General features: G+C 42.8%; 2 protein-coding genes across 4 annotated transcripts in view; one reads left to right on the top strand and one right to left on the bottom strand.

Annotated features, from left to right (window-relative positions):
* Positions 1 to 220: 220 nt before the first annotated feature.
* On the bottom strand, positions 221 to 12,408 carry MMGT1 (membrane magnesium transporter 1). The gene is made up of 4 exons (XM_033201123.1): positions 11,929 to 12,408; positions 9,511 to 9,563; positions 5,562 to 5,665; positions 221 to 3,304 (listed from the first exon to the last, which is right to left on the bottom strand). Exons 1-4 carry the CDS (start codon positions 12,005 to 12,007, stop codon positions 3,145 to 3,147), a joined length of 396 nt encoding a protein of 131 aa, XP_033057014.1. The 5' UTR covers positions 12,008 to 12,408; the 3' UTR covers positions 221 to 3,144.
* An 11,530-nt stretch (positions 12,409 to 23,938) lies between these two features.
* The window catches only part of SLC9A6 (solute carrier family 9 member A6), a 63,652-nt gene continuing 62,721 nt past the window's right edge, over positions 23,939 to 24,869 (top strand). For all 3 annotated transcript variants that reach the window (XM_033201053.1, XM_033201054.1, XM_033201055.1), the window contains exon 1: positions 23,939 to 24,339. Coding sequence is in view for 2 of the 3 variants with exons in the window: in XM_033201054.1 (XP_033056945.1) it covers positions 24,015 to 24,339 (325 nt within the window). In the remaining variant the exon portion in view is untranslated. The remainder of the gene's footprint in view (positions 24,340 to 24,869) is intronic.

Raw genomic sequence — 24,869 nt, 5'->3', positions numbered from 1 at the left:
ACATCATCAAGATTATACATTCTATTTTGACTATTAAAAACATAAAACTGCAGTAAGATTTTACATGTACAATTAAATTATCCATTGAATTTAGTAAAACAGCATCACAGTAGAAAAGTACAGTCATAAAATTAGCTCTTACATTTTTCTGGGGACAGAAAAGCAGAAGAAACGAGATTAAAAGTCCAAAAAAAAAAAAAATCCAAAAAACACTACCAAAAACAGGGTGAGACAACCATTCATTTATTGGACAGGGCAAGGTCATTTAAAGATTGGAAACATATCCCAAAAACATGTGTTTAGTTTGGTGTTACAGGCATTGATGATCACAACAAACATTACTCAATACTTCATGTAAACAGGCCACATACAACCAGGAAGATGCTGTCAAGTCACTGAGAAGCCACAATGCTTAGAAAACAATCATTAGGGAGTTACAGAGAATCATCATCTCCAATTCATTGATATGCATATTCTGCGGCTGCACAGTATTTGGCTGGTTCCCTGGTTATTAAGTGAGTCGTTCTGTATTTTAAAGAGCCTTGATTGGTACACACTTCTGAGTATCACTGACATCAGTCAAATAAAAGCTTAACTAGCTGACATCATATTTTTGAACTACCCTAGGCAATAATTGACTGTCTCATAGTACTGTAAATAAAGTTCTGTACTTAGTACATTTAGCAGTGTTACAACGCATCCAAATCACCTTTAAGTCCTATGGTACATACTTGAGAGAGACAGCAGAACTCACTGGTGTAAATGAAAAAAGAAATTTGGGGAGCTCACCTGGCCTGAGGTATACAAGCTGCTAGCAAAGATAGACACACCTGAAAAACACTTTGTCAATTATTTGCCAAGTCATTTGGCCTGATTTTTAGCCTGATTTTTAGCAGGACTCTTCCCGACTGAGGAGGCAAAGATTTCAACATCCATTCTAGAGACTAGCCACAATATTTTAAGTAGTAATACATCATAAATGCTTGGTTATGAGGAAAAACTATTCGACATAAGATTCACGGAGAAAAACCTGTTAGGTATCTGGCCCTCCTGCCTGAAATCTATTGATTTTACCAACCACTCCCTTTCACAGCAGTAAGAGTTCTCAAGATGAGAAGAATTTTCTCACTCCAAATAGAAAACGACATTTGGGAATCCAGTCCCAAAAGACCAAATATTGTAGAATTCCATTTATATGAAACAATCACAATAGGCAAATCTACGGAGAGAGATACAGATTAGTGGTTGCCAGGGGCTGGGGGTGGGTGGACACTGGGAGAAAATGAGAGGTGACTGCTCAAGGGTACAGGGTTTCTTTTCGGGGTAACAAAATGTTCTAAAATTGACTGTGGTCACAGTTACCCACTTTGTGAATACACTAAAAACCACTGAATTGTACCCTTAAATGGGTGAATTGTAAGGTATGTGAATTATATCTCAATAATGTTACAAACATATTAAGAAAGGAAGACATACCTCAAAGAGAAGGAAACAAGAGGCTCTTCCAAACCAAATCATACTAAAGAAAACAGTAGCCAAGTCTGATGGAAGGAGCTTGTTTCTTGCATGCTATTTTATCATCGTCACTTTAACCCCTGACTTCACATTTTTAATTCATTTCTAAATTATTTTAGGTTATCAGCAGATTTCTAACTTTGTTCTCATTAGAGAGCAGAGTCAGTGTTCCACAGACAGACTGGGTTGGCGTTAACAAACCAAAACTAAACAACAGCAGTAAAAACCCAATGAAAAAACAATCTCGTGCTTTGGGGCTATGTGTTACCAGTCAGAAGAGAAGAGCTGATGTTCATTTCTAATGGAAAATAAAATGCCTACAAGTACAATGGCATCTTATGACTCGTGCCTAAAGCACATTTCCTTTTCAAACCTGCATACAGTTATTCCCTTTACACCTATACAATTCAACAAAAGCAATGTTCTTATACCTGTACAACCCAACAAAAGCAACGTTCTCTACAAAGAATGTTGAGCTTCCTACAGCTCTCTAGCTCAAAGAGCTAGCCAATTTCCTTAAAAGTAAAATTACTGTTTCTAAAAATATCAACTGTGTATCCTCATCCTCACTTTCAGCAACATACAGTGAAGATGGAAAACTTGAAGCCTCTATAAATCAGAAACTACAAAACAATTTCTTAAATGACCTGATTTTTCTAAAAACTTTAAAAACATTAGTTCCAAATATTGAGAATATATTTGGCCCTATTCCTTTGAACTCTGTCTTTAGATTAATGACGAGTTTCCTTTATTTCACTTATTCACTAGTTTAGTATGAAATAAACAAGAGTTTGAATCAGTTAAACTGGCTAATGACAATTTTCCTCAACGATTTTTCTTCTGCATAGGCAAGATAATGAAATCACAAAAGGTCTTCAACTAGTCTTCAACTATTCTTACACTATATAATCAATTAGGGAAATTTTTACAGACAAATTAAGAGAACACAAGTAGCTTTACAGCAAGTTGAGCTTGTTAAATATATTTGTTCTGACAAAGAATTTCTGACACAAAAATTGCTCACTGAACACAGAATCTCAGAGAAATGATGAAACAAGACAGCCGATGGTAGAAGGTATATGGGAGCAGGGTAGGGTGAAAAGTCACAAATAAATTAAAAACTCGCAAGTACTTCTGAAGCAGAGCCACTTTTTAGGGGACACAAGAAAAACTGTTAAATCACCATTTTGGTCTCATTAGGGAAGTCCATTTGTTAAGAATTGAAGACCATTTTACCATAATTCATGCTGCAAAATGCAGCAGTCACACAGTATTTCCAAAAGGATTCCAAAAACTGTAGTGCAAAAGAAATCTAAAAAAATAAATAATCACAAAACCACCAACATTTTTCAAGGAAATGTGTTCAAAACAGTGGCTTTTACAAAAGATGTGGATTTGATTTAAATGAAAAAAAAATTCCTATATTAAATACCAAAGACTTATTTCACATATAACTTACACTGCATTAATGATTGGATTAACAGTATATAAATGAGGGCCATGGTTTTTTCTAAAGTAGGTCTGAAAGATCAATATAAATACTAATGGGGGGCAGGGAGGAGTGTTTTATACCCCAAACTCCAATATTCCAGCTCTGTGTCCTGTCCTATTATTTAATTTGTAAAAATCTTAACGACGCAGCGATTCGAGTTTTCGTAACTTCAATGATGTGTTAGAGGACAATGTATCTTGGTTTGAAGAATTTGTTGTATCCGAAGGCCGGAAAAGTACTCGACCACGATGATTAAATACATAAAAGGATGGGTGATTCCTTAACGTATCAAATGTCCTTAAAAGAAAAAAAAGCATCAATTTTAGATAAACCTTTATAAAACCCAAAAAAAAAAAAAACCCCTACTTGAAAATAAGTAGGCTTCTAATGAATTATCAATTTACTATGGGTTATATTTTTTAACAACTATTAACACATGAAATCAAGACTGTAAATAATAATCATACTGTATCTCTTTTCCTATATAAAGAAAATAAGAAACCTGAAAAAGCAGCATAAAGCTCTCAAATTTCTTCTTTTAAAAAAAAATAGAGATAGGGTCTCATTCTGTTGCCCAGGCTGGAGTGCAATAGCGCAATCATGGCTCACTGCAGCCTCAAACTCCTGGACTCAAGCGACCCTCTCATCTCAGCCCCCCCAAGTGCTGGCACTACAGCTGCACACCACCACACATGGCTTTTTTTTATTATTATTTTTTGTAGAGACAGGGTCTCCCAATGTTGCCCAGGTGGTCTCAGACTCCTGGGCTCAAGCAATTCTCCTACCTCAGCCTCTTAAAGAGCTGAGATTACAGGTGTGAGCCACCATGCCTGGCTTCTAATACATTTTTTTTATTCAGCCATTCCTTCCAGAATGCCTACGAATAACAACACAAATACTAGCTCAACTATTAATCTCCCCTGTAAATCTAACAGTAACCCATGCCGAACAGTCTTTTTAAAAAAGCAGCACATAGATTACAGCTTTGATTATTCTCATTTGGCCCTCATTATTCAAGCCATATGATCGTTTCACAGATCTGTTTTCCAAGAATCTTTCAAGTACAACAAAAAATTCCTTTTGGCCCTCTGTACCTGCTATTGTCCAAACACATATTTTTCCACCACCTACTTAATGACATTGTTTTACTTCTTTCTTTCCTGGCCCCTTGCCTGTGATTCTTGGTAGACTCTTTGTAAGAGCAAGCAGTGATGACAGTAAAGTATCCTTTCTACTTTTCCAGGGAGAGACATGTAGTCTAAAAGAGTTCAAACACTTTGGTCTGTGGCCTTTATGGTTTTTGTTTTTCAACATTATTTTCCTGGAAAGGATAGGAGAACTCTTCCTTTGATAAGAACTCAAATCTCAGTCAGCCCACCTAAACATCCAAGCATACCCCCATACAAAAAAGGAGGCCTGATATGTAACTCCTTAAAACGTACATATTGGGCAGGGCACGGTGGCTCACACCTGTAATCCCAGAACTTTGGGAACCCAAGGTGAGTGGATCACTTGAGGTCAGGAGTTTGAGACCATCCTGGCCAACATGGTGAAACCTCGTCTCTACTAAAAATACAAAAATTAGCCGGGTGTGGTGGTAGGTGCTTGTAATCCCAGCTACTCAGGAGGCTGAGGCAGGAGAATCACTTGAACTTAGGAGGCAGAGGTTGCAGTGAGCCAAGATCATGCCACTGCACTCCAGCCTGGTTGATAGAGACTCTGTCTCCATACATAAATAAAAATAAATAATAAAATGTACATAATGAACTAAAAGTAAAAGGGGGAGATGACTTTCCTCTAACACATAAATGTTTACTGTGACTCCTTCTAAGAAAATATTGTAAAGGGGTATCATGTCCACGATCAAGAAGGTGAGTAAAGTCCAGAGATGGAATCGAACAAACCTAAAGGATGATTTTAGGAAAGTAAAAATATGAAAAATAAAAGCAACACAGTTCATGAAAATAGCTTAGAAGTATTCCAGGAGAAAAAAGGAAAGCAGAATAACAAATATACTTTTAATCCAGTAGTAGAAAAGGGCCTAGAAGCAGAGCTTATCTCACAGACTAGGTTCAAGTGAGAGAGGAAACCGAAAACCACTTATTCTCCCAAAGACTAAGCTGAGACAAGAGGATAGAAAGAAAATGGTAGGAAGAGAGGGATGGAAGGAAATAAAGGGGGAAGGGAGGAGGGAAGGAAGGGAGGGGGGAAGGAAGGGAGGAAGGAAGGGAGGAACGAAGGGAGGAGGAAGGTTAAAAATTCTGAGGCATTATTTTTCTATATATCTATTTTCATCCATCTGTCCATACAACCAACCAATAATTTTAAGCAACGTATTTTTTTGATTCTACTGTGAATAATATGGCATTCATCTTCCATTTTTCTTAAAGTATCAAATACCGCCTCAACGTTTTTACCTCATTATTCATACAAACTACATAATCAAAATGTAGAAACAAAACCAACTTTTATGTACCAGAAAACGTACTTTTAAAAATTATGTGAATACAGCAAACCTCTATGAAATGCAATGCCTATGAAAAGAGAGACTTACTTATTTTTCAGTTCTGAAGTGGCATCCATGTCTTTAAATTCCCCTGCAATATGAACTATACCATAACAGGTAACCGCAAAGGCCAGAAGTGTCTGAAGCACTATCTGTGAGTATAAAGATTGAGATTACTAAATAACACAAACATTATTATAAACATTTACAATTTCCTCTCCACCTCTTTATCGCCTCTAACAGGTAGTCCTCTCAGGGCCACCATCAGGGAGACAATGCTCACTTGAAATGATTGGGATTCAGATGCAATACAATCTATACATTCTGTGGCTTGGCTGCAAAAATACCTCTGATGCTTCAATAAATAAATCTAGTGACATGTTCAAATAAGCAAAATCATTGAGTACTGAATGGTACTGAGCCACTTAGAACTCAATAATCAAATATTACCTGCTTCCAAGAGCAACTAAGATTTTTAAGGTATTATTGTTTTTGGTTTTTGGTTTTTGCTTTTTGTTTTTTTTTTTTTTTTTTTTTTTTTGAGGCGGAGTCTCGCTCTGTTGCCCGGACTGGAGTGCAGTGGCCGGATCTCAGCTCACTGCAAGCTCCCCCTCCCGGTTTACGCCATTCCCAGCCTCAGCCTCCCGAGTAGCTGGGACTACAGGCGCCTGCCATCTCGCCCGGCTAGTTTTTGTATTTTTAGTAGAGACGGGGTTTCACCGTGTTAGCCAGGATGGTCTCGATCTCCTGACCTCGCGATCCGCCCGTCTCGGCCTCCCAAAGTGCTGGGATTACAGGCTTGAGCCACCGCGCCCGGCCTTGCTTTTTGTTTTTGAGACGGAATTTCCCTCTTGTTATCCAGGCTGGAGTGCAATGACGCTATCTCGGCTCACTGCAAACTCCACCTCCCAGGTTCAAGCAATTCTCCTGTCTCAGCCTCCTGAGTAGATTACTGGCATGCGCCACCATGCCTGGCTAACTTTGTATTTTTAGTAGAGACGGGGTTTCTCCATGTTGGTCAGGCTCGTCTTGAACTCCCGACCTCAGATGATCTGCTCACCACGGCTTCCCAAAGTGCTGGGATTACAGGCGTGAGCCACCATGCCCAGCCAGTATTATTGTTACATATCATAGAGTACAGAAAGCATACGTACACAGTATAAAGCAATTAAAAGAACATGTACCCACCACCCAGCTTAAGAAATAGATCATTCCTAGTACCTTTCAAATCCCACATTCCTAGTACCTTTCAAATCCCACATGTCCCTCTCAGATTATATCCTTTACCTTCCCTCTCAAAGTTAACTATTGTCCTGAATTGTATATTACTCAGTTTCTTGCTTTTCTTGATAATTTTACCAGCTATTAAATATATATGAATCTCTAAAACATATATGCCTTACTTTTGCCCATACTGAACTTTATTTGAATGGACTCAAATGTATTCTTTTGTGTCTAGCTTTCCTCGCTCAACATTACGTCATTGTGTGTGTGTGTGTTTTATTTTTCTTTTTTTGAGATGGAATCTTGCTCTGTCACCCAGGCTGTAGTGCAGTGGTGCAATCTCGGCTCACTGCAACCTCGGCCTCCCAGGTTCAAGCGATTCTCATGCCTCAGCCCCCCAAGTAGCTAGGATTACAGGTGCCCGCCACTGCATCCGGCCAATTTTTGCATTTTTAGTAGAGATGGGGTTTCACCATGTTGGCCAGGCTGGTTTCAAACTCCGACCTCAGGTGATCCGCCCGTCTCAGCCTCCCAAAGTGCTGGGATTACACGCATGAGCCCCCGCGCTTGGCCAATTTTCACTGTGCTTTGTATTTCATGATATGAAAAATACCACAATTTATCCATTCTGCTGTTGCTGTTGGATATGTGGGTTGTTTCCTGTTACTTTCACAATCAACATGAATATTCATATGCATGTCTCTCAGTTCACACATGGAAACACGAGTGTAGAGTATGCACACGTTCAATTTTATTGGGTAATACCAACTGCTTTCCAAAGAGGTTGAGCAAGCAAACCACGGAATGTTTTAACATGGGATTATGGGCATGTTCAGATTATAGAAAAAAGTTCTTTAAAATAGACATAAATGTGTGTGTGTGTGTGTGTGTGTATCCACCACAAAAAAAAAAAAGGTGATAGGAGTTAATAGCCTCATCAATCATATCTTTAATTACAGACAAATAAAGTCAAAATTAGCCACAATCTATTTTCCTGTTTAAATTAAAATCTAACATCATATACGATACCAATTTACATTCCCACCACCAGTCTACCAAGAACACTTGGCTTTTGTTTTTGTTTTTGAGATGGAGTCTCACTCTGTCACCCAGGTTGGAGTACAGTGGCATGATCTCGGCTCACTGCAACCTCCGCCTCCCGGGTTCAAATGATATTCCTACCTCAGTCTCCTGAGTATCTGGGATTACAGGCACCCACCACCACACCCAGCTATTTTTTTGGGTTTTTAGTAGAGATGGGGTTTCACTGTTAGCCAGGATAGTCTTGATCTCCTGACCTCGTGATCTGCCTGCCTCAGCCTCCCAAAGTGCTGGGATTACAGGCGTGAGCCACCATGCGTGGCCAGAAGACTTGTTTTATACAATGCAGTCACAGGCACTTTTAACGAGAATCTATATGAGCTGTCATGAAAATAAGATTGAAGTTGTTACGTAATAAAAAAGTTAATTATAAAACTATGCATATATACACATGTGTAACTTTTTAAAGAAAAAATATGTGTTTGGATTAGGTAAAACTACACATACATAATGTTTGTGTATAGGAACAAGACTGAACTACTGCTATACTCCAAACTGTTGGGAGTAGAAGTGGAACTGCCAAGGAATGGGGTCAGTTTTTCTGTTGTTGGTGTTCTGATCATTGTGTAGGGTCAGTTTTAGTTTTTACTGTTTGACTCTGTTACAAAGAACTTACTACTTGTGTAATTTCAAGTCTAGTAAAGATAAAAATTGTGAGTGATGCTGGAATACTTAACATTTTAGTTAAAAAACACTTTCCTGGCCGGGCGCTGTGGCTCACACCTGTAATCCCAGCACTTTGGGAGGCTGAGGTGGGTGGATCACCTGAGGTCAGGAGTTCAAGACTAGCCTGGCCAACATGGAGAAACCCTGTCTCTACTAAAAATATAAAAAAATTAGCCAGGCATGGTGGTGGGTGCCTGTAATCCCAGCTACTTGGGAGGCTGAGGCAGGAGAATTGCTTGAACCTGGGAGGCAGAGGTTGCAATGAGCCCAGATCGCGTCACTGCACTCCGGCCTGGGCAACAAGAGCAAAATACTGTCTCAAAAAAAGAAAAAAAAAAAAAACACTTTTATTTTACCACCTATGTATGTCCCTAAACAATGTATTGTTGGCTTTATTTCCTTTACATAAAAAAGAACTTTTCTAAGAAATAAAGCTAAATAATCAACTTTTTAAGTCCATCCCATACTATGGACAGAGCATCTTCTAGAAAGACTATTTCGACTACAGCTCTGGAAACCAGAGAGAGAAAGCTTTCCAAATCTTTGAGCTTTGTGAGTGATAAAAAGTGGAGATCAGAGGCCGGGCGTAGTGGTTCATGCCTGTAATCCCAGCACTTTGGGAGGCTGAGTGGGCAGATCACGAGGTCAGGAGATCGAGACTATCCTGGCTAACACGGTGAAACCCTGTCTCTACTAAAAATACAAAAAATTAGCCAGGCACGGTGGCAGGCGCCTGTCGTCCCAGCTACTCAGGAGGCTGTGGCAGGAAAATGGTGTGAACCTGGGAGGTGGAGTGTGCAGTGAGCCAAGATCACACCACTGCACTCCAGCCTGGGCAACAGAGTGAGACTCCATCTCAAAAAAAAAAAAAAAAAAAAAAGTGGAGATCAGATGTTATTTCATGTCTGGAAAATGTTAAGAGTATAAAACCAGTAAAAAAAAATTATTATGAGCTATGTGGCTAATTTTAAACATACATGTAATGGAATATAAATGACCAACTTACGTCTATTGGCAGTGATTCATCTTCTTTTTCTGTTAATCGCATATAAGAACGATCTATAAACCAGAAGCATACCATTAAGGAAATTGTAGCTCATTTTTCTTTCTTAAAATGAAGCAAATCAACACACCAAAGAAGTGGCTAACTTATATGCTACATAAAGTAATGCTAATCCTGGATTCCTCAAATCCTTCTATCTTTTAAGGCAGTCAGCCTATCTTAGTCAACTATTTTATTTTCATCATGACCTGCTTTGTCACCTTATAAAATGGGTAAGAGTGACAAGTGAGCAAGTATGAGGCAGAAATACCTTAGTATAATTTTTCTTTCATTTTTATAGAAATACTAGAAACTCCTAAAAACGGTTACACTAACTTGTCAAAGAAATTACAGTTATTTAAAAAGTAAAGTCTACAGAAAATCTCAACTCTAAAATAGCACCAACACCGCACAGTATGGACAAAATAATACTGGTATGGAAATGGTTCTCCTGAGAGGATACGCCGGGGCAGTGGTGGAACAGGAATTCCATGAAATCAATTTCTGCCTCTACTAGTTAATTATAATTCTGCTGCTGCTGCCTTAACCTCAGGAGACAGCAAGGGATAAAAGAAAAGGATCAGGACTTGGAAACTGGTAAGCCTAAATCAATGCCAGCTCTTCAATTTACTATAATTTCATTTAATTAAAGAAGCCCTCAGTGATCATAATACATATCTCAAGTTCAGAGTGTTAAAATGGGGGGTGTCTTAGAATCAAAGAAATACAGTATCTATTTTTTTTCATTACCTGAATTTCCACAACAGTAAAATGAGAATAATGTGAGGTGAGGATTAAACAAGATACAGTAAATGACTGGTGCCCTATTACAACAAAGTTCATTACAGCAAAGATGAGCATGCCGCAGCGCCACATTGTGCTATCTGCTGCCACAGTCTGACATGACACACTTAAGTCTTAAAGGTATATATTACTCTCTCCCTGAGCATTATATATAAAGAGGTCTCACCGCAGTGGCAAATCCACAAGGCATTCTCATCACCCAAAACATAAAATACAAAAATCTTAATTCTAGATGAACCTAGGACAATCCCTATGTAATAACATACTTTGGACTAAATAAACTGTTTTTAGTGCATGTGTATTGACTCTTAAAAAAGAATATGTTTAGAAACATTTCTTTAGTTTTAACCTATAGGTCTGTCATAAAGACAAGTGTAAAAGAAACATCAAACCAATACCAAAAATAGATTTTGACTAAACTCCTATCTGGTTCAATTCCTAGCTAGCTTGCTAGTTTGCATGAAGCCTCGTCTGCGTCTAACACTACCTTTAACCAGGAATTTCCTCATCTGTAAAATGAAGGGGTTGGACTTCAGTAAACTCCAAGGGCACTTCTTGCCCTACAATCTTAAAATTCTATAGTTAAAGCTTACTGTAGAAAATGACACAGTACTCCAGTGTATCCTAATCTCCTCTAGGACAGTGTTTCTCAAACTAATGTGCATACAAATCACCTGGGGATCTTATTAAAACCCAGATTCTGACTGAACAGAATTCTGATTCTGTTAAAATCCAGATTCTGATTGAACAGCGTCTTCTAACTACCTGCCAGGTGATGCTCATGATGCTGGTCTGTTGACCACACTGTAAGCAGAAAGGATCTAGGATACTTTCCTTAACCTCTCAGTTCCCCCAAAATATGACTGTCCCTGCTTCCATGCATCCTTATATACTTTTAGCATATCACTTTACTGTAATTACTTCTCGATCCACTTGTTTTTCTCTAGACTTTGAACTGGCTCAGGGCATCACTGTATCTCTAGCACCTAACCACAGCGCAATTTCAACCAGCGACCCAAAATTGAATTTCATAACGCAGTGTAGCACAAATCTTTTGCCCAAGGTCACACAGATGTAGCGGTAATGCAAGTTTTTAACAACCAGCCCTTTAGACTCCCAGTCCAGTGCTCTTTCTCCTGTACCACAGTGCCTCCCTGAGGCAATCGGTCACTTAACTACTCAGTCTCTGCCTGGACAGCCCAAGAATGCCCAAGATGTTGTCCACTTGGTTGTCGTGGGATCATGAGCATCCAGAGTTCTCAATCTCACAACTGTGCCTGATCTGCCCCATGCTGGATCTGACATCACTTGTCCTGGATTCCTGGAGACTCCTATTCTGAACTCTCTCCCAGACACCTCCTTCCAACCTTCCTCCAATTTCAGATGCCACACTCTCTTCAAATTCAAACTCCGAACCTTCCATTGGGGACTCCTGCACGGATTTTCTTAGTCACACCAAACTGTAAGGTCTCAAAGGATCATTAATCGGACACTCGGTCCGATGGTCCCTTAGAAGTGCGCCCACACACCGCCCCTAGGGTTTCACACCGAAGCGGTCCCCGTGCCCCAGGCACTTACGCTGCGCCGCGGAAAAGGCGGCGTGGGCTAGGGCAAAAAGACCGATGCCCACCAGCCCCTTCCACAGCGACGGCGCCATGATGCCGAAGGAGCAGCAGCCCAGCAAAAGAAGCGAAGGGCTGCGGAGCTGTTTCTTCTTCCACCGGCGGGTGTCCGCGCGCCGCAGAAAGATGACGTCACTGAAGTCCTGAGCGCGAAGTGTCTCAGTGGTGGAAAAGGCAGAGGGCCGTGAGAAAACGGAAACAGGAATGCCGGGAAGAAGGAGAAAGCTACACGGAAAAAGGTCCGCGAGAACCCACGAACCTGCGCTATGGAGGCCCTCTCTGGGAGGGGCGGAGCTCAACGGAGTCGTAAACGAAGAGGCAAAAGCCGGAGCAATGGGGAAGCGAAGAGGAAGGGCGCCGGCAAATAAGCGTGGGCCGCGAAAGGGGGCCGGGGCCAGTGGCGAGAATAGGGTGGGGCAGAGGGACGGCGGCCTGCGTAGAGAACTGGTGGGGGCGAGGGGCGGGGTGGGGCAGACGGGCGGGGCCTGCGGGAGGGTGGGTGTAGCCGGGGCGGGGCCAGTGGGTGGGTGGGGGTAGCCAAGTGGCGAGGCCTGCGTAGAGGATGGGTGGGGCCGGGGGGGGGGGGGGGCGGGGTGGGGCCGAGGGCGGGGCCCACGGAAGGATGGGTGGGGCGGAGGGGCGGGGAGTAGGTGGGGCGGACGGGGGCAGGAGGTTGGGGTCAAAGGGGCGGGGTAGAGGTGGGGCCGAGGGGCGGGGAGGAGGTGGGGCCGAGGGGCGGGGAGGAGGTGGGGCCGAGGGGCGGGGCTGGGGGCGTTGGGGAAAGGCGGTAGGTGCCGGATACAGACCCCGGACAGTTGTGTTTTGTGGGTTGGTTGGTTTTGGGTTTTCTTCAAACTGTGCCTTTTGTTTTCTGTAGGCCTTTCCTGTGCTTCAGCTCTCTGGGAACTGGCACTGCGGAAGGAGGCAAGGGTGTTAAAACGAGGAGGCAGTGTCAAGGACAAAATCCCAGGATTTAGAGCCCCAACACTTGGCCCGCGGGAAGTGCTCAGTAAACCCTTTTAAGGTCCTGGAGGAAGATTCGCGCAAAAAGAGGTGTAGCTTGGGGGGAGTGTTTTGTCATGAAAAGAAATGTGGCACATATACACCATGGAATACTATGCAGCCATCAAAAAGGATGAGTTTGCGTCCTTTGTAGGGACATGGATGCAGCTGGAAACCATCATTCTTAGCAAACTATCACAAGAAGAGAAAACCAAACACCGCATGTTCTCACTCATAGGTGGGAACTGAACAATGAGATCACTTGGACTCGGGAAGGGGAACATCACACACTGGGGCCTATCATGGGGAGGGGGAGGAGGGAGGGATTGCATTGGGGAGTTATACATGATATAAACGTTATGCACATGTACCCTAGAACTTAAGTATAATAAAAAAAAAATAAATAAATTAAAAAAAAAAACAAAAAACAAAAAACAAAAAACAAAACAAAAAAAAAGAACCAGCTTACATTAAGGAAGAAATGAAAGAGGACATTTTAAAGTGTTAATAACGCGGTCTTGTCTCTATCTCTGATCCGGGTAAAATGTATACTCCTCTATCCATTTTTCTTTGTCTTCATGTCCTAAAATGTAGACATTTAAAAGTGAGCTTCTCCCCTTGACCTCATCACTCTGCTGTCCCCTGGCGAGTTCACCCATTCGTTCCCACCGCTTCAGCCAGCAAAGGTATTACAGTGATTACAAAACGACATCTCTATCACAAATATCTCTCCTTAGCTCCAGGGCTGCATTTCTGACTACCTGCTAGGCATTTATTTCCTGTGGCACTTCAAACGTAATATGGCCAAAATGGAATTCATCCTTTTTTTCCAAATTCTGCACCAGTTCCTCCAGTGACCCCTGACTGAGTGGCGAAGCTTTGTAAACTGCATATCACAAGGTAAACACAAAGTATGATCACCATTCTTTTCCTTTAACCCAATCAGAATTATACGTTTTAGTTGCATCAATTTGCTTTTGCTCAAAGATGCCTCCATCCTGATCACCCCTTTTAAATGTGCAAAATTCCTATTCCTGATCCCCTTATTCTGTTCTACCTTTTATATCACCTTCTAACACTATACTATATAATTTACCTGTTTATTATGTTCGTTGTGTTACTGTTTACTGCCTGTCTTTCCCCACTGGAATGTAAGCTCTGAGAGGACAGAGATTTCTCTGTACCTGAAACTTTGACTGTCATATGGTAAGCATTCAATAAATGCTTGTTGAATGACAACTGAATGAATTGTGGAAAAGAAGTGGGAGAGTATCCCTATTTGAAAGGATCTCTACAGAGAGTCCTTCCAATCTTTTGAATTGGGCTCAAAAATTCTTATGGACTTGCATGTACTCTCACATTTTGACAACCTTTTGATTGTAAACATTTTCTGATATGCTTGAGCTTCCTCAAAGCCAGAGAAAACAAATAAGACATCTCATTAGCTGGGCATAGTAGTACATGCTTGTAGCCCTAGCTACTTGGGAAGCTAAGGAAGGAGGATTGCTTGATCCCAGGAGTTCAAGGCTGCAGTGAGCCGTGATTATACCACTGCACTACAGCCTGAGTGACAGAGCGAGATGCTTTCTCTAACCAAAAAAAAAGTAGAAGAAGAAGACATCTAAGATGAATCATATTACTCAACTTTACTTATATAATTTCTGGGCAGGATCTCATTTTCCAAACCTTTAGTCATGGTCATTATTCTTTTCTGGGCCCTCTCCAATTTCTTCACCTCTAAGACAAAATTTTACACAATACTTGATCGATGTCAAGTGGGGTATAATGCATTCCTTACAAATGTAGTTCTATTTATAAACTTCACAATCAGGAAGAACCAGGAGATAATCTCTCTGTAGTTGACAGGAAAGTGCTTCCTTCTCTGTCCCTGGGAGGTAGTAAGAAAAGATAGTTGACCAAAAAACTCTTACAACTTTGTTTTAGCTAAGATAATGGTCAAATTGAAATTAGCCTTTTCAGATCCCCTGTAAAATTACCCCTTCTTCAAGACTAGCCTGGCCAACACGGTGAAACCCCATCTTTACTAAAAATACAAAAAAATTAGCCGGGCGTGGTGGTGGACGCCTGTAATTCCAACTACTCAGGAGGCTGAGGCAGGAGAATCACTTGAACCCACGAGGCGGAGGTTGCAGTGAGCCGAGATCGCGCCATTACACTCCAGCCTGGGCAACAAGAGCGAAACTCCACCTCAAAAAAAAAAGAAAGAAAGAAAAAAGAAAAAGAAAAACCATTTTAATATCAATTTATCTGAAGCAGAAAATGATTAAGAGTTTTCTTATAAGACCTGAGCTATGGTTCTTTTCCTTTAAAAAGATGAGGTTATAGGGAAAAGGAAATTCAATAATGAATCTGGTATTTGTATAAACCACCAATGCCTTATCGTAGTCTTCGGGGAGGTCACCCATGTCCAGATATTGAGTTTTGTTTTCTCTATTGCCCTGTTAAGATGCATTTCTCACTCTCTTCTTTTTTACCTCTTTACCCATATACTGAGTGCAAGAGAAACTAGCCTCATTTCACGTTTTCTAGTAATACATGGTTAAATTATGTTCAAGGAGTGAGATTTTAATTGTCTTTTCTGTAGATTCCAACCTGAAGGGAAGCCAAGGTATTCATAGTCACAGTTACCAAGGACTGTATCACTGAAATAAGTACCTTGGGTTCACTCATACATGGTTCTTTAAGTTGCAGTTAATCCCAAAGGTGCAAGGTACAGCTAGTGGTAGCACTATTTTCATGAGCTTTTAGAACAAAAATCAAACCTCATGAGAAAGTGCATTTAAATTCCTAAGTGACCCCAGAAGTGCTGTTTGTTTTTCCAAAGAAAGAACCATTTTCCATATGTACCTTGGATAAATGATGTGGATGTTATTAAAGATGGGAATAATGGTCTCTAAAGTGTTTCCTACTGAGATGTTATTTGTGAAGACTCATCATGTTTCCCAGGCTAGTTCACTGAATAGAGAAAGCGCTGCTATCCCAGACTTGTCTTCAAGCTAATTGACTTTATTACATGCCACCCAGCTCCACGAGTATCTTCACACACTACTTATCCACGTCTCCATTTTCCATGCAGATTCTCCCTCTCTCTGGCACACTCTGTCCTTTCCTACCTGGTTCAAAATTCCACTTTCCTTAGGAATATGCTCCTGACTATTATAGATATTTGTAATGTAGGCACTAAACGTTTCTTTGAGCTATTTATATTTTGTACAACCTCTCTGGGTAACACATTCTAGAAGTTTACTACCTGCTGAGTAAACTAGTACTTTCAATATTGAAATCGCATCCTGTTTACTTTTTTCGGCTTTACCAAAGTGGTATGAGCTCATTGTAAGACATTCAAGCAATAAAAAAAAAGTATTTGTCTTGAAGCATTAAGTGGTACCTTGGTATTTTAAGTTTTGAATCTTAGTAAACAGTACTGTGGTTACATGATTCATATCTTTAAGTTTTGTTTATTTACTGGATAATTTATACTACAGTGGTTAAAACATATGCTCTGGAATCGTATTGGGTTTGAATCCTTGCTTTTCCTTTTCTACCTCTGAGAGATCAGAGAAGTTACTTAACTTCACCGTGCCCCAGTTTTCTCATCTGTGAAGTGAGGATAATAATAGTGTTTGCCTGCCTAGGTTGTTATCAGGATTGAGTGAGATGATACATATAAAGTGGTTAGAATAGTCTTACACATAGTAAACACTAAATAAATGTTAGCCATTGTTGTTGTTGCTATTGACTCTTCTAGCTATTTTTCCAAGCTAAAGAGGTTCCTTTTTAGTCTTTCCTAAAACGTCAGTTACTTCTCCCCTTTGACTATTTTAATTGCTCTTCTCCGGACCATTTCCAGATCTACTAATATCTCTCTTAGGGTTTCATTACCACATCTGCACAAAGTATCCTAGGTTACTTGTATGAGGTTAATATGATTATTCATTTCAAATAGCCTTCCTAGCTGGGTGCGGTGGCTCACGCTTGTAATCCCAGCACTTTGGGAGGCTGAGGTGGGCAGATCACTTGAGGTCAGGAGTTCAAGACCAGCCTAGCCAACATGGTGAAACCCCATCTCTACTAAAAATACAAAAATTAGCCAGGTGTGGTGGTACGTGCCTGTAATCTCAGCTACTTGGGAGGCTGAGGCAGGAGAATCACTTGAACCTGGGAGGCGGAGGTTGCAGTGAGCCAAGATCACACCACCGCACTCCAGAGCAAGATTCCATCTCAAAAAAAGAAAAAAGAAAAAATCAAATAGCCTTGTTAATGACACTGCAAATCTTACTTGCTTTTTGAGCACATTGGGTTGGTCTATTGAGAAAATAAACTGAAACTGATCCAGTAGTCCTGTAGACTGTTCTTTGGTCTTAAAACTTGAAACTTACATTTGTTTGCTCTGAGTTCCTTTCTCAGGAAAGGATCTTCAGGCCTCTCAAAAAAAAAGCATCAAGTAACTGAAATTCACCAGACCACCACAGCAGATACCACCACACCAGATGCCAGACCCCTCATTCATCATGATTGCTTCCTTTCCCCTCCCCACTTCTTGTCTTCTTATACATTATTGCATTTCTTCCCTGCTTTGTAAACCCCTAGTTTTAGTCGGTCAGGGAGATGGATTTGAGACTGAGTTCCCATCTTCTCCGCTGCAGCACCCAATTAAAGCTTTCTTCCTTGGCAGTACTCACTGTCTCAGTGATTGGTTTTCTGTGCAGTGAGCAGCAGGGCCTAGATGGGACTCCTGGTATTCAGTAACAAAACTGAAAACCTCAGCATCCTTATCCTGGGTATATCTGTGACCCATTCTTTGTTCCACACGAATATAGGCATTTTCTATACTACTACCTCAAGTCCAAGTCTCTTTACACCTTCTCTTCTTTGGCGCTGTCACAGCGTCAATATTATGCATATAGCTCAAAAATCCATCGCTGGTCCAGTCTTTACTCCTGAACTGCAGAGCCAAGTTTCTAAGTGCCTATGTTGACATCTGTTCTTGTATATCCTACCAGTTCCTTAAATCCAACCTGTCCGTAGTTGAGGTCTACTTTCTAACTCCCACATTAATGCCACTGACAGCCCTCTGTTTTTCAGTTATGCAGGTTCAAACCTTTGGAGTCATCTCTCAGTTCTTCTTCTTCAGGCACTCCCCATTCACCCACCCAATCAATTCCAAGACAGGTTAATCCTACCTCTGCATTGGCTCTTTGCATCTAACTTTCCATATGCATTGCTACTGTACCTGCTAAGTTAAGGCCTCACTACTTTTCAGCAAGATGACCTTTCTAACCTCCTAACTGGCCTCCCTAGTACTTATCTTTCCACATTTCATTTTTTTTTTTAATTGAAATGGAGTCTTGCTCTGTTGCCCAGGCTGGAGTGCAGTGGCATGATCTCAGCTCACTGCAACCTCCACCTCCCAGGTCCAAGTGATTCTCCCACCTCAGCCTCCCAAGTAGCTGGAATTACAGGTGCACACCACCACGCCCAGCTAATTTTTGTATTTTTAGTAGAGATGGTGTTTCACTATGTTGCCTAGGCTGGTCTTGAACTCTTGACCTCAAGTGATCTGCCCACCTTAGCCACCCAAAATACTGGGATTACAGGCGTGAGTCACTGCACCAGCCTCCACATTTCATTCACCCTCTTCTCTGTTGCCAAATTAATATTGGGGAAGTTTTTGACCAGGAAAATGAGTTAAAATTTTCTGTGGCATAGAGAACTTCCACAATATGACATCAACCCAGGTTTTCAGCCTGTCCTCAGTATGTGATTTTTTTTTTTTTTTTTTGGACAGAGTCTCACTCTGTTGCCCAGGCTGCAGTGCAGTGGTGCAGTCTCAGCTCACTGCAACCTTGGCCTCCCCGGTTCAAGTGATTCTCCTGCCTCAGCCTCCCGCCAATACATGAATTATTCAATTCAGTGTTTATCAAGCACCTCCAATGAATCAATGACTGTGTTGACTAAACTTATCTATGCTGTTCAGTCATCTAGTATTACACTGAGTGAAGCTCTCTTTTCAGTTTATCCTTGAATTGCATCTCTCTACCTGGAAAAATGTAATGTTATCTGCAGATATGAAGATTTCTTTGGCACTTAATTAAATTTAAGAGATATTTATTTATTATTTTTAGAGTCGGGGTCTCACTCTGTTGTCTAGGCTGGAGTGCAGTGGCATGATCATAGGTCACCGTAACCTCGAACTTCTGGGCTCAAGCAATCCTCCCACCTCAGCTTCCAAAGTAATTGGGACCACAGGTGCACACCACCATACCTAGCTAACTTTTAAAATTTTTGTAGAGATGAGTTCTCACTATGTTGCCCAGGCTGGTCTCAAACTCCTGGCCTTAAACAATCCTCCTGCCTCAGCCTCCTAAAGTGCTGGGATTATAGGTGTGAGCTACCATGCTTGGCCTAAGAGACATTTATTGATGCACAGATATGTTTTATTAAGTTTCTGTTTTGGTTAGGCCCTATGCTAGATGCTGTCTGTAAGGAAATAAATGAAGCCTATTTCCTGCCCTCAAGATGCTCATGACCTGTTGAATGATGAACTTGTCAATCAAACATGACAATACATCATGAGAACTACTAGGATAGAGATCTTCCCAGGGGCCATGGAACCCTTTCTGAAGAGGGGCCCTGTGTTAGTCTGTTCTCACACTACTATAACGAACTACCTGAGGACTGGGTAATTTATGAAGAAAACAGATTTAATTGACTCACAGTTCTGGAGGCTGTACAGGAAACATGACTTGGGGGGGGGCGGATCTCAGAAAACTTGCGATCATGGTGGAAGGCAAAGAGGGAGCAAGGAATGTCTCCTTATGGCAACAGGAAACAAAGAGCGAGGGAGGAACCGCCACATACTTTTAAACCCTCAGATAGCCTGAGAACGCACTCACTATCACAAGAACAGCATGGGGGAAATTGTCCCATGATCCAATCGCCTCCCACCAGGTCCCTCCCCCAACACGTGGGGATGACAATTCGACATGAGATTTGGATGGGGAGACAAAGCCGAACCATATCAGGTTCCTAACTCAGCCTGAGGGCATCCTGGAAATTTGGTGATCTTTAATCTGACTTTTGTCAGACAAGTAGAACTTAGTTAGGTGAGGGAAAAAGTTGAGGACTATCTAAGCAGAAGGAATACATGGAAAGGCACATAGATGGCAGGAAACCACATGAAACATTCAAGGAACTAGAAGGAGTTCAGAATGGCGGAAGCAAAATATATTTGGGAAATATGGACAGGATATAAGGATGAAGAGGCAGTCTGGAGGCAGGGTGTGTGGAGCATTGGGTGCCAGGCTAAGGAGCCATAGCCAAAAGCAAGGCGGGGGGTATTAGAGGATTTGTGTTCCAGAAACACTTCTCTTATAAAAGTGTAGAGGAATGATTGGCAGAGACTAAAGAAGAAGTCAGCATATCTTTCTGGAAAAAGGCCAGATACTATATATGTAGACTTTGCAGTCCACAGTCTCTTTTGCAACTGCTCAACTCTGCCCTTGTAGCGCTAAAGCAGCCATAGACAGTAAGTAAAGGAATGGACATAGCCATGTCCGATAAACCATTATTGAGGAACACAGAAATTTGATTTTCACATCACTTTCACATGTCACAAAATATTCTTTAATTCTTTTTTTTTCAGCCCTTAAAACATGTGAAAAACATTCTTAGTTTCAAGACATACAAAAACAGGTAGGAGACTGGATTTGGCCCTCAGACTGTAGTCTGATTTTTGATAATCCCTGGACTATCCCTGCACTCCCTGGATGGGAGTGCAGAGAACGCAGACAACTCCTTTGAGAAGCTTATCTCTGAAGAGGAAAGGAGAGATAGTGCAGTAGCCAGAGGGGTGTGGATGAAAAGGTGTTTCTCAGAGGAGACCTGAAAATGTTCATGGAGAGCAGAAAGAAATGATAGAGAAGGAGCCACTGAAGATAGTGGAGGTGGGGGTGGGTTGGGGTGGGGGCGGTGATTGTTGGAGTAGATCTTGGGAGAAAAGGAAAGGAAGTGATGACATGCAGAGTACAGTTTGATCAATTCACTTTTTTTTTTTCTTTTTTTTTGAGACAAGGTCTCACTCTGTCACCCAGGCTGGCCCGATCTCAGCTCACTACAACCTCTGTCTCCTGGGCTCAAGCCCTCCTCCTTCCTCAACCTCCTCAGTAGCTGGTGCTACAGGCACGTGCCACCAAGTCCAGCTAATTTCTGTGATTTTTGTAGAGATAGGGTTTCGCTATGTTGCTAAGGCTGGTCTTGAACTCCTGGGCTCAAGTGATTCACCTGCCTTGGCCTCCCAAAGTACTGAGATCATAGGCATAAGCCACCATGCCTGGCCAATTAGCTTCTTAAGGGAGAAGGAAACACCTCTTCCACTGTGGCTGAGGGGAGGAGAAAGGATGGGCACTGCTGGGATATTTAAGTAGATAGCAGGGTAGGATTTTTCCAGAATGCCTTGACTTTCTCAGTGACAAAGGAAGCAAGGCTGGATTCGGGGTGAGTTGTCTATATGAGCAGTGAAGTCACTCAGGATGATGTCAGGCCTGGGGAGTGGGGTGGGAGGAAAGAGGAAGCCTGTGAACCAGATTCCCTAGTACTCAGCGAATGTGTAGGAGTGACCAGGAAGCCAATAAGTGACGACCATGGGGAAGGAGAGGGTGTTAGAGCTTCAGTGGAGGGTGGAGGGGTAATGAGTTTGAAATAATATGAAACAATGGGAAGTGAGCACAGCGCCAACTCCTTCAGGTCACCTGATGCAGGGTGTGAGTTGTGTATACGTGTGTTATGTGTGTAGGACAGTGGGGCTGTGACCAAATGAGCATGAACAACCTCCACTTGCAACAGCGTCTGAGCGTGTGATATCCTGGGAGAGACGTGGGTTCTGGTAATGAGAGGAGACGGAGGGGCCATCCATGCAGTGACTGAGAGGATTGAGTAGTATGTTTACAAGGAAGAACATTCCAGGGAGCACAATGACAAAGATGGAAAGGGAGGGCAGTAGCAAGAGGAGAAACCGGGGTGTAGGCGTCAGAAGTATAAAGCAGTGTTAGATGAAGAAAGAAGTACACTCTGGGGGGAGCAGATGCCACAGGGGGATTGGCTGCCTGGTAGAAGTTATTACCATTTCAAGATTCCTCCTGGAACTCGAATACAAAGAGGTTGCTGAGGGGCATACTAAGTTGCTGGGGCCACATAAACAGAGGTAGAGTCTGGTGCTTGAACACATTTGCTGACTCTGGTCAGGGAAGCAATCTGTGGCTCCTTTTTTTTCCTTCAAGTTCCAAACACTCAGTGAAAAGTGGGTTTGTACTGGGACAAAACAGCCTTGGAATGAGCAGTTAGGCGTGAAGAAGCAGGTAAGCTCATTTACTAGGTCTTCTGGGGAGGGGATGATGGGGAGACTGGGAAGGATCCTCACCTAGGTTTCTTGCTTCCACAAAGCCCAGCCCTGTGTGAACAGGACAATGTGGTTCGAGTGGAATCAGAGTATGTGGGAACAGGCAGCCATGAGGTTTTTTGGGAAGACACAGACCCAAGTATTAACAGCAGAGAATGGGCACACAGTCACTGGCTCTGATCTGGGACAGTTCCTGACCCGATGGACAGAAAGTGGAATTGGACATCGTTTGAGTGCTTTTTTTGTTTAGCTCATCATCCTGAGAGCTTAGAGAGCCGGTTAGTGAGGGTGAATACACACAGGGACAGCTTGGAGTTGCCTGAGTATTACTTGTTTTAGCAAGGAGGTTATATGGCCATGAGATGGAAAGAAAGATTTGAGAATCATGAGTTCCAGGCAGAATGATAGGAATTGAACTGATAGTGGTACCACTGATGGTATGAAGAATTTGAGAAGGAATTTGCACTTGTAGGGGGAACTCATTTCAAATGAGCTCATTTCAAAATATTTTTAGTTTTGAGGGTGATAGGAGCCTCAACAGGGTATGCTCAGAATCCAACAGGTAGAGGCCTGAAGTTAGGGCAGCAGGCCAGGGCTTGAGACTTGTAGCTCATTCATGTTGAAATCAAAGTCTTGAGAAAACAAAGAGCCCACACAAACTAAGGAGCCATCTGAGAAATATGGAAAAAATAGGAAGTCACTGTTCTCAAAAGACAAAGCTCCAATATGGAGGTGATAACTGTCAAAATTCTGGTGAGAGAGGTTGGACAGGCTGAGAATAGAAAAAAAAAAATACTGTCCTGAGGAATACTAAAGAGGAGAGATGAGAGATAGGGGTCAAAGATGACTTCTGAGCTGGGGACATTTACTTTAAAACAGCAGTTAAAAGGAGCAAGAGGAGAAGGAGAAATCCATCACACTACCCAAGATTTCTTCTTCGGGAGGAAGTGTTTATGAGCATTGGAAAATCTAAGCACAAACCGATCCAATCTTTGCTGTAAGGTTGATGAGTTTCTGTGTACAGATTCCTATTATGAGATACGACTTACATCAGATGTTTACATGTAAAGAAAACCGACTACACAGACACACACTTAATCCATACCTTATGAACTGCTACAGTGCTCTGTGTGTGTGTGTGTGTGTGTTTTCCAATGAGGACAATACAAGGAGAATCCGATTTAAATTTAAATTACAGAGATGGAGATTGAGGCTCCTCCCAAGGGGACGACTTATCCTGTTAAGAGACACTGGGGGACGATATTGAGATGGGTTATGAAAGATCGATTCCCCTGAGAGCTCTAAGAATAGGATCAAAGTAGACAGCGCAGTCTGCCTCTGCTTGATTACACTGAGCCGATGTTTCTTTAGCCGAAGGCTGTGGGCTAGTTTAGACGGCCTTTCATTCCCCGGCAGCGCCTATGGGTGCGTGTGACCTGGGACAGAGGGGCAAAGGAACCGGGCAGAGCGAGCTTGGGATGCCGCGGCCCCTTTAAGAGCGGCTGCAGCGGCGCGCGCTCCGACGGCTACCCCCGGGCCCCGCCCCTTTCCCGTGAGCCCTCGGGGAGTGGTCCGACCGCGGGCGGCCGCCGGTGAGGTAGGGGCGGGAGGCGGGGGGAGACATGGCTCGGCGCGGCTGGCGGCGGGCACCCCTCCGCCGTGGCGTCGGCTGCGATCCCCGAGCCCGCAGGCTCATGCGGCCCCTTTGGTTGCTCCTCGCAGTGGGCGTCTTTGACTGGGCAGGGGCTTCGGACGGCGGCGGCGGAGAGGCGAGAGCCATGGACGAGGAGATCGTGTCCGAGAAGCAAGCCGAGGAGAGCCACCGGCAGGACAGCGCCAACCTGCTCATCTTCATCCTGCTGCTCACCCTCACTATTCTCACGATCTGGCTCTTCAAGCACCGCCGGGCCCGCTTCCTGCACGAAACCGGCCTGGCTATGATTTATGGCAAGTGCCTGAACCCTTGTCAGCCCCTTGGCGCTGCCCCTTTCTCTGCCCGCCGGCTGCTTCGCCTCCTCTCTTGGCCCTGCTCGGCCTACGTTCGGCTCCCCTTCCAATTCCTTCCATTTTCTGCCTCGCCTTCCCCCTACCCCGCGTTTCTCTGCCTCACCCCCTTTCCTCTTAAGCCTCGCGCCCCATTTTCTTTGCCTCTCCACACCTTTTTCGCTTCCGACCCCACCCCCTTTTTCCTCCGCACCCCCACCCCCCACCCTTTCCCTGCCTACCAAGCTCGGGACCCGGGGCTGAGGATGGAAAAGGAGTGGGTGCGGTGTCTGGAATTGGGCTGGGGCCTGGGGGAGGGGAGACACCATTGCGATCCATTTCTCTGGGGTGTCAGTTTGTTCAAGGTTCATTGAAACTGCAGTAGTATCTCTACTGCCCAGAATCTGGCGTTCTTTTGGAGCCAGAGTCGACCTTTACTCATCACCTAGCTCCTGCTACGCCCTGTCCTTTCGAGGTTGCAAAGGAAGATCTTA

The sequence above is a fragment of the Trachypithecus francoisi genome, unplaced genomic scaffold (genome assembly GCF_009764315.1).
Source record: "Trachypithecus francoisi isolate TF-2019V2 unplaced genomic scaffold, Tfra_2.0 Lachesis_group6, whole genome shotgun sequence".
Taxonomy (NCBI): domain Eukaryota; kingdom Metazoa; phylum Chordata; class Mammalia; order Primates; family Cercopithecidae; genus Trachypithecus; species Trachypithecus francoisi.
This window is presented reverse-complemented; position numbering and strand designations above follow the sequence as displayed.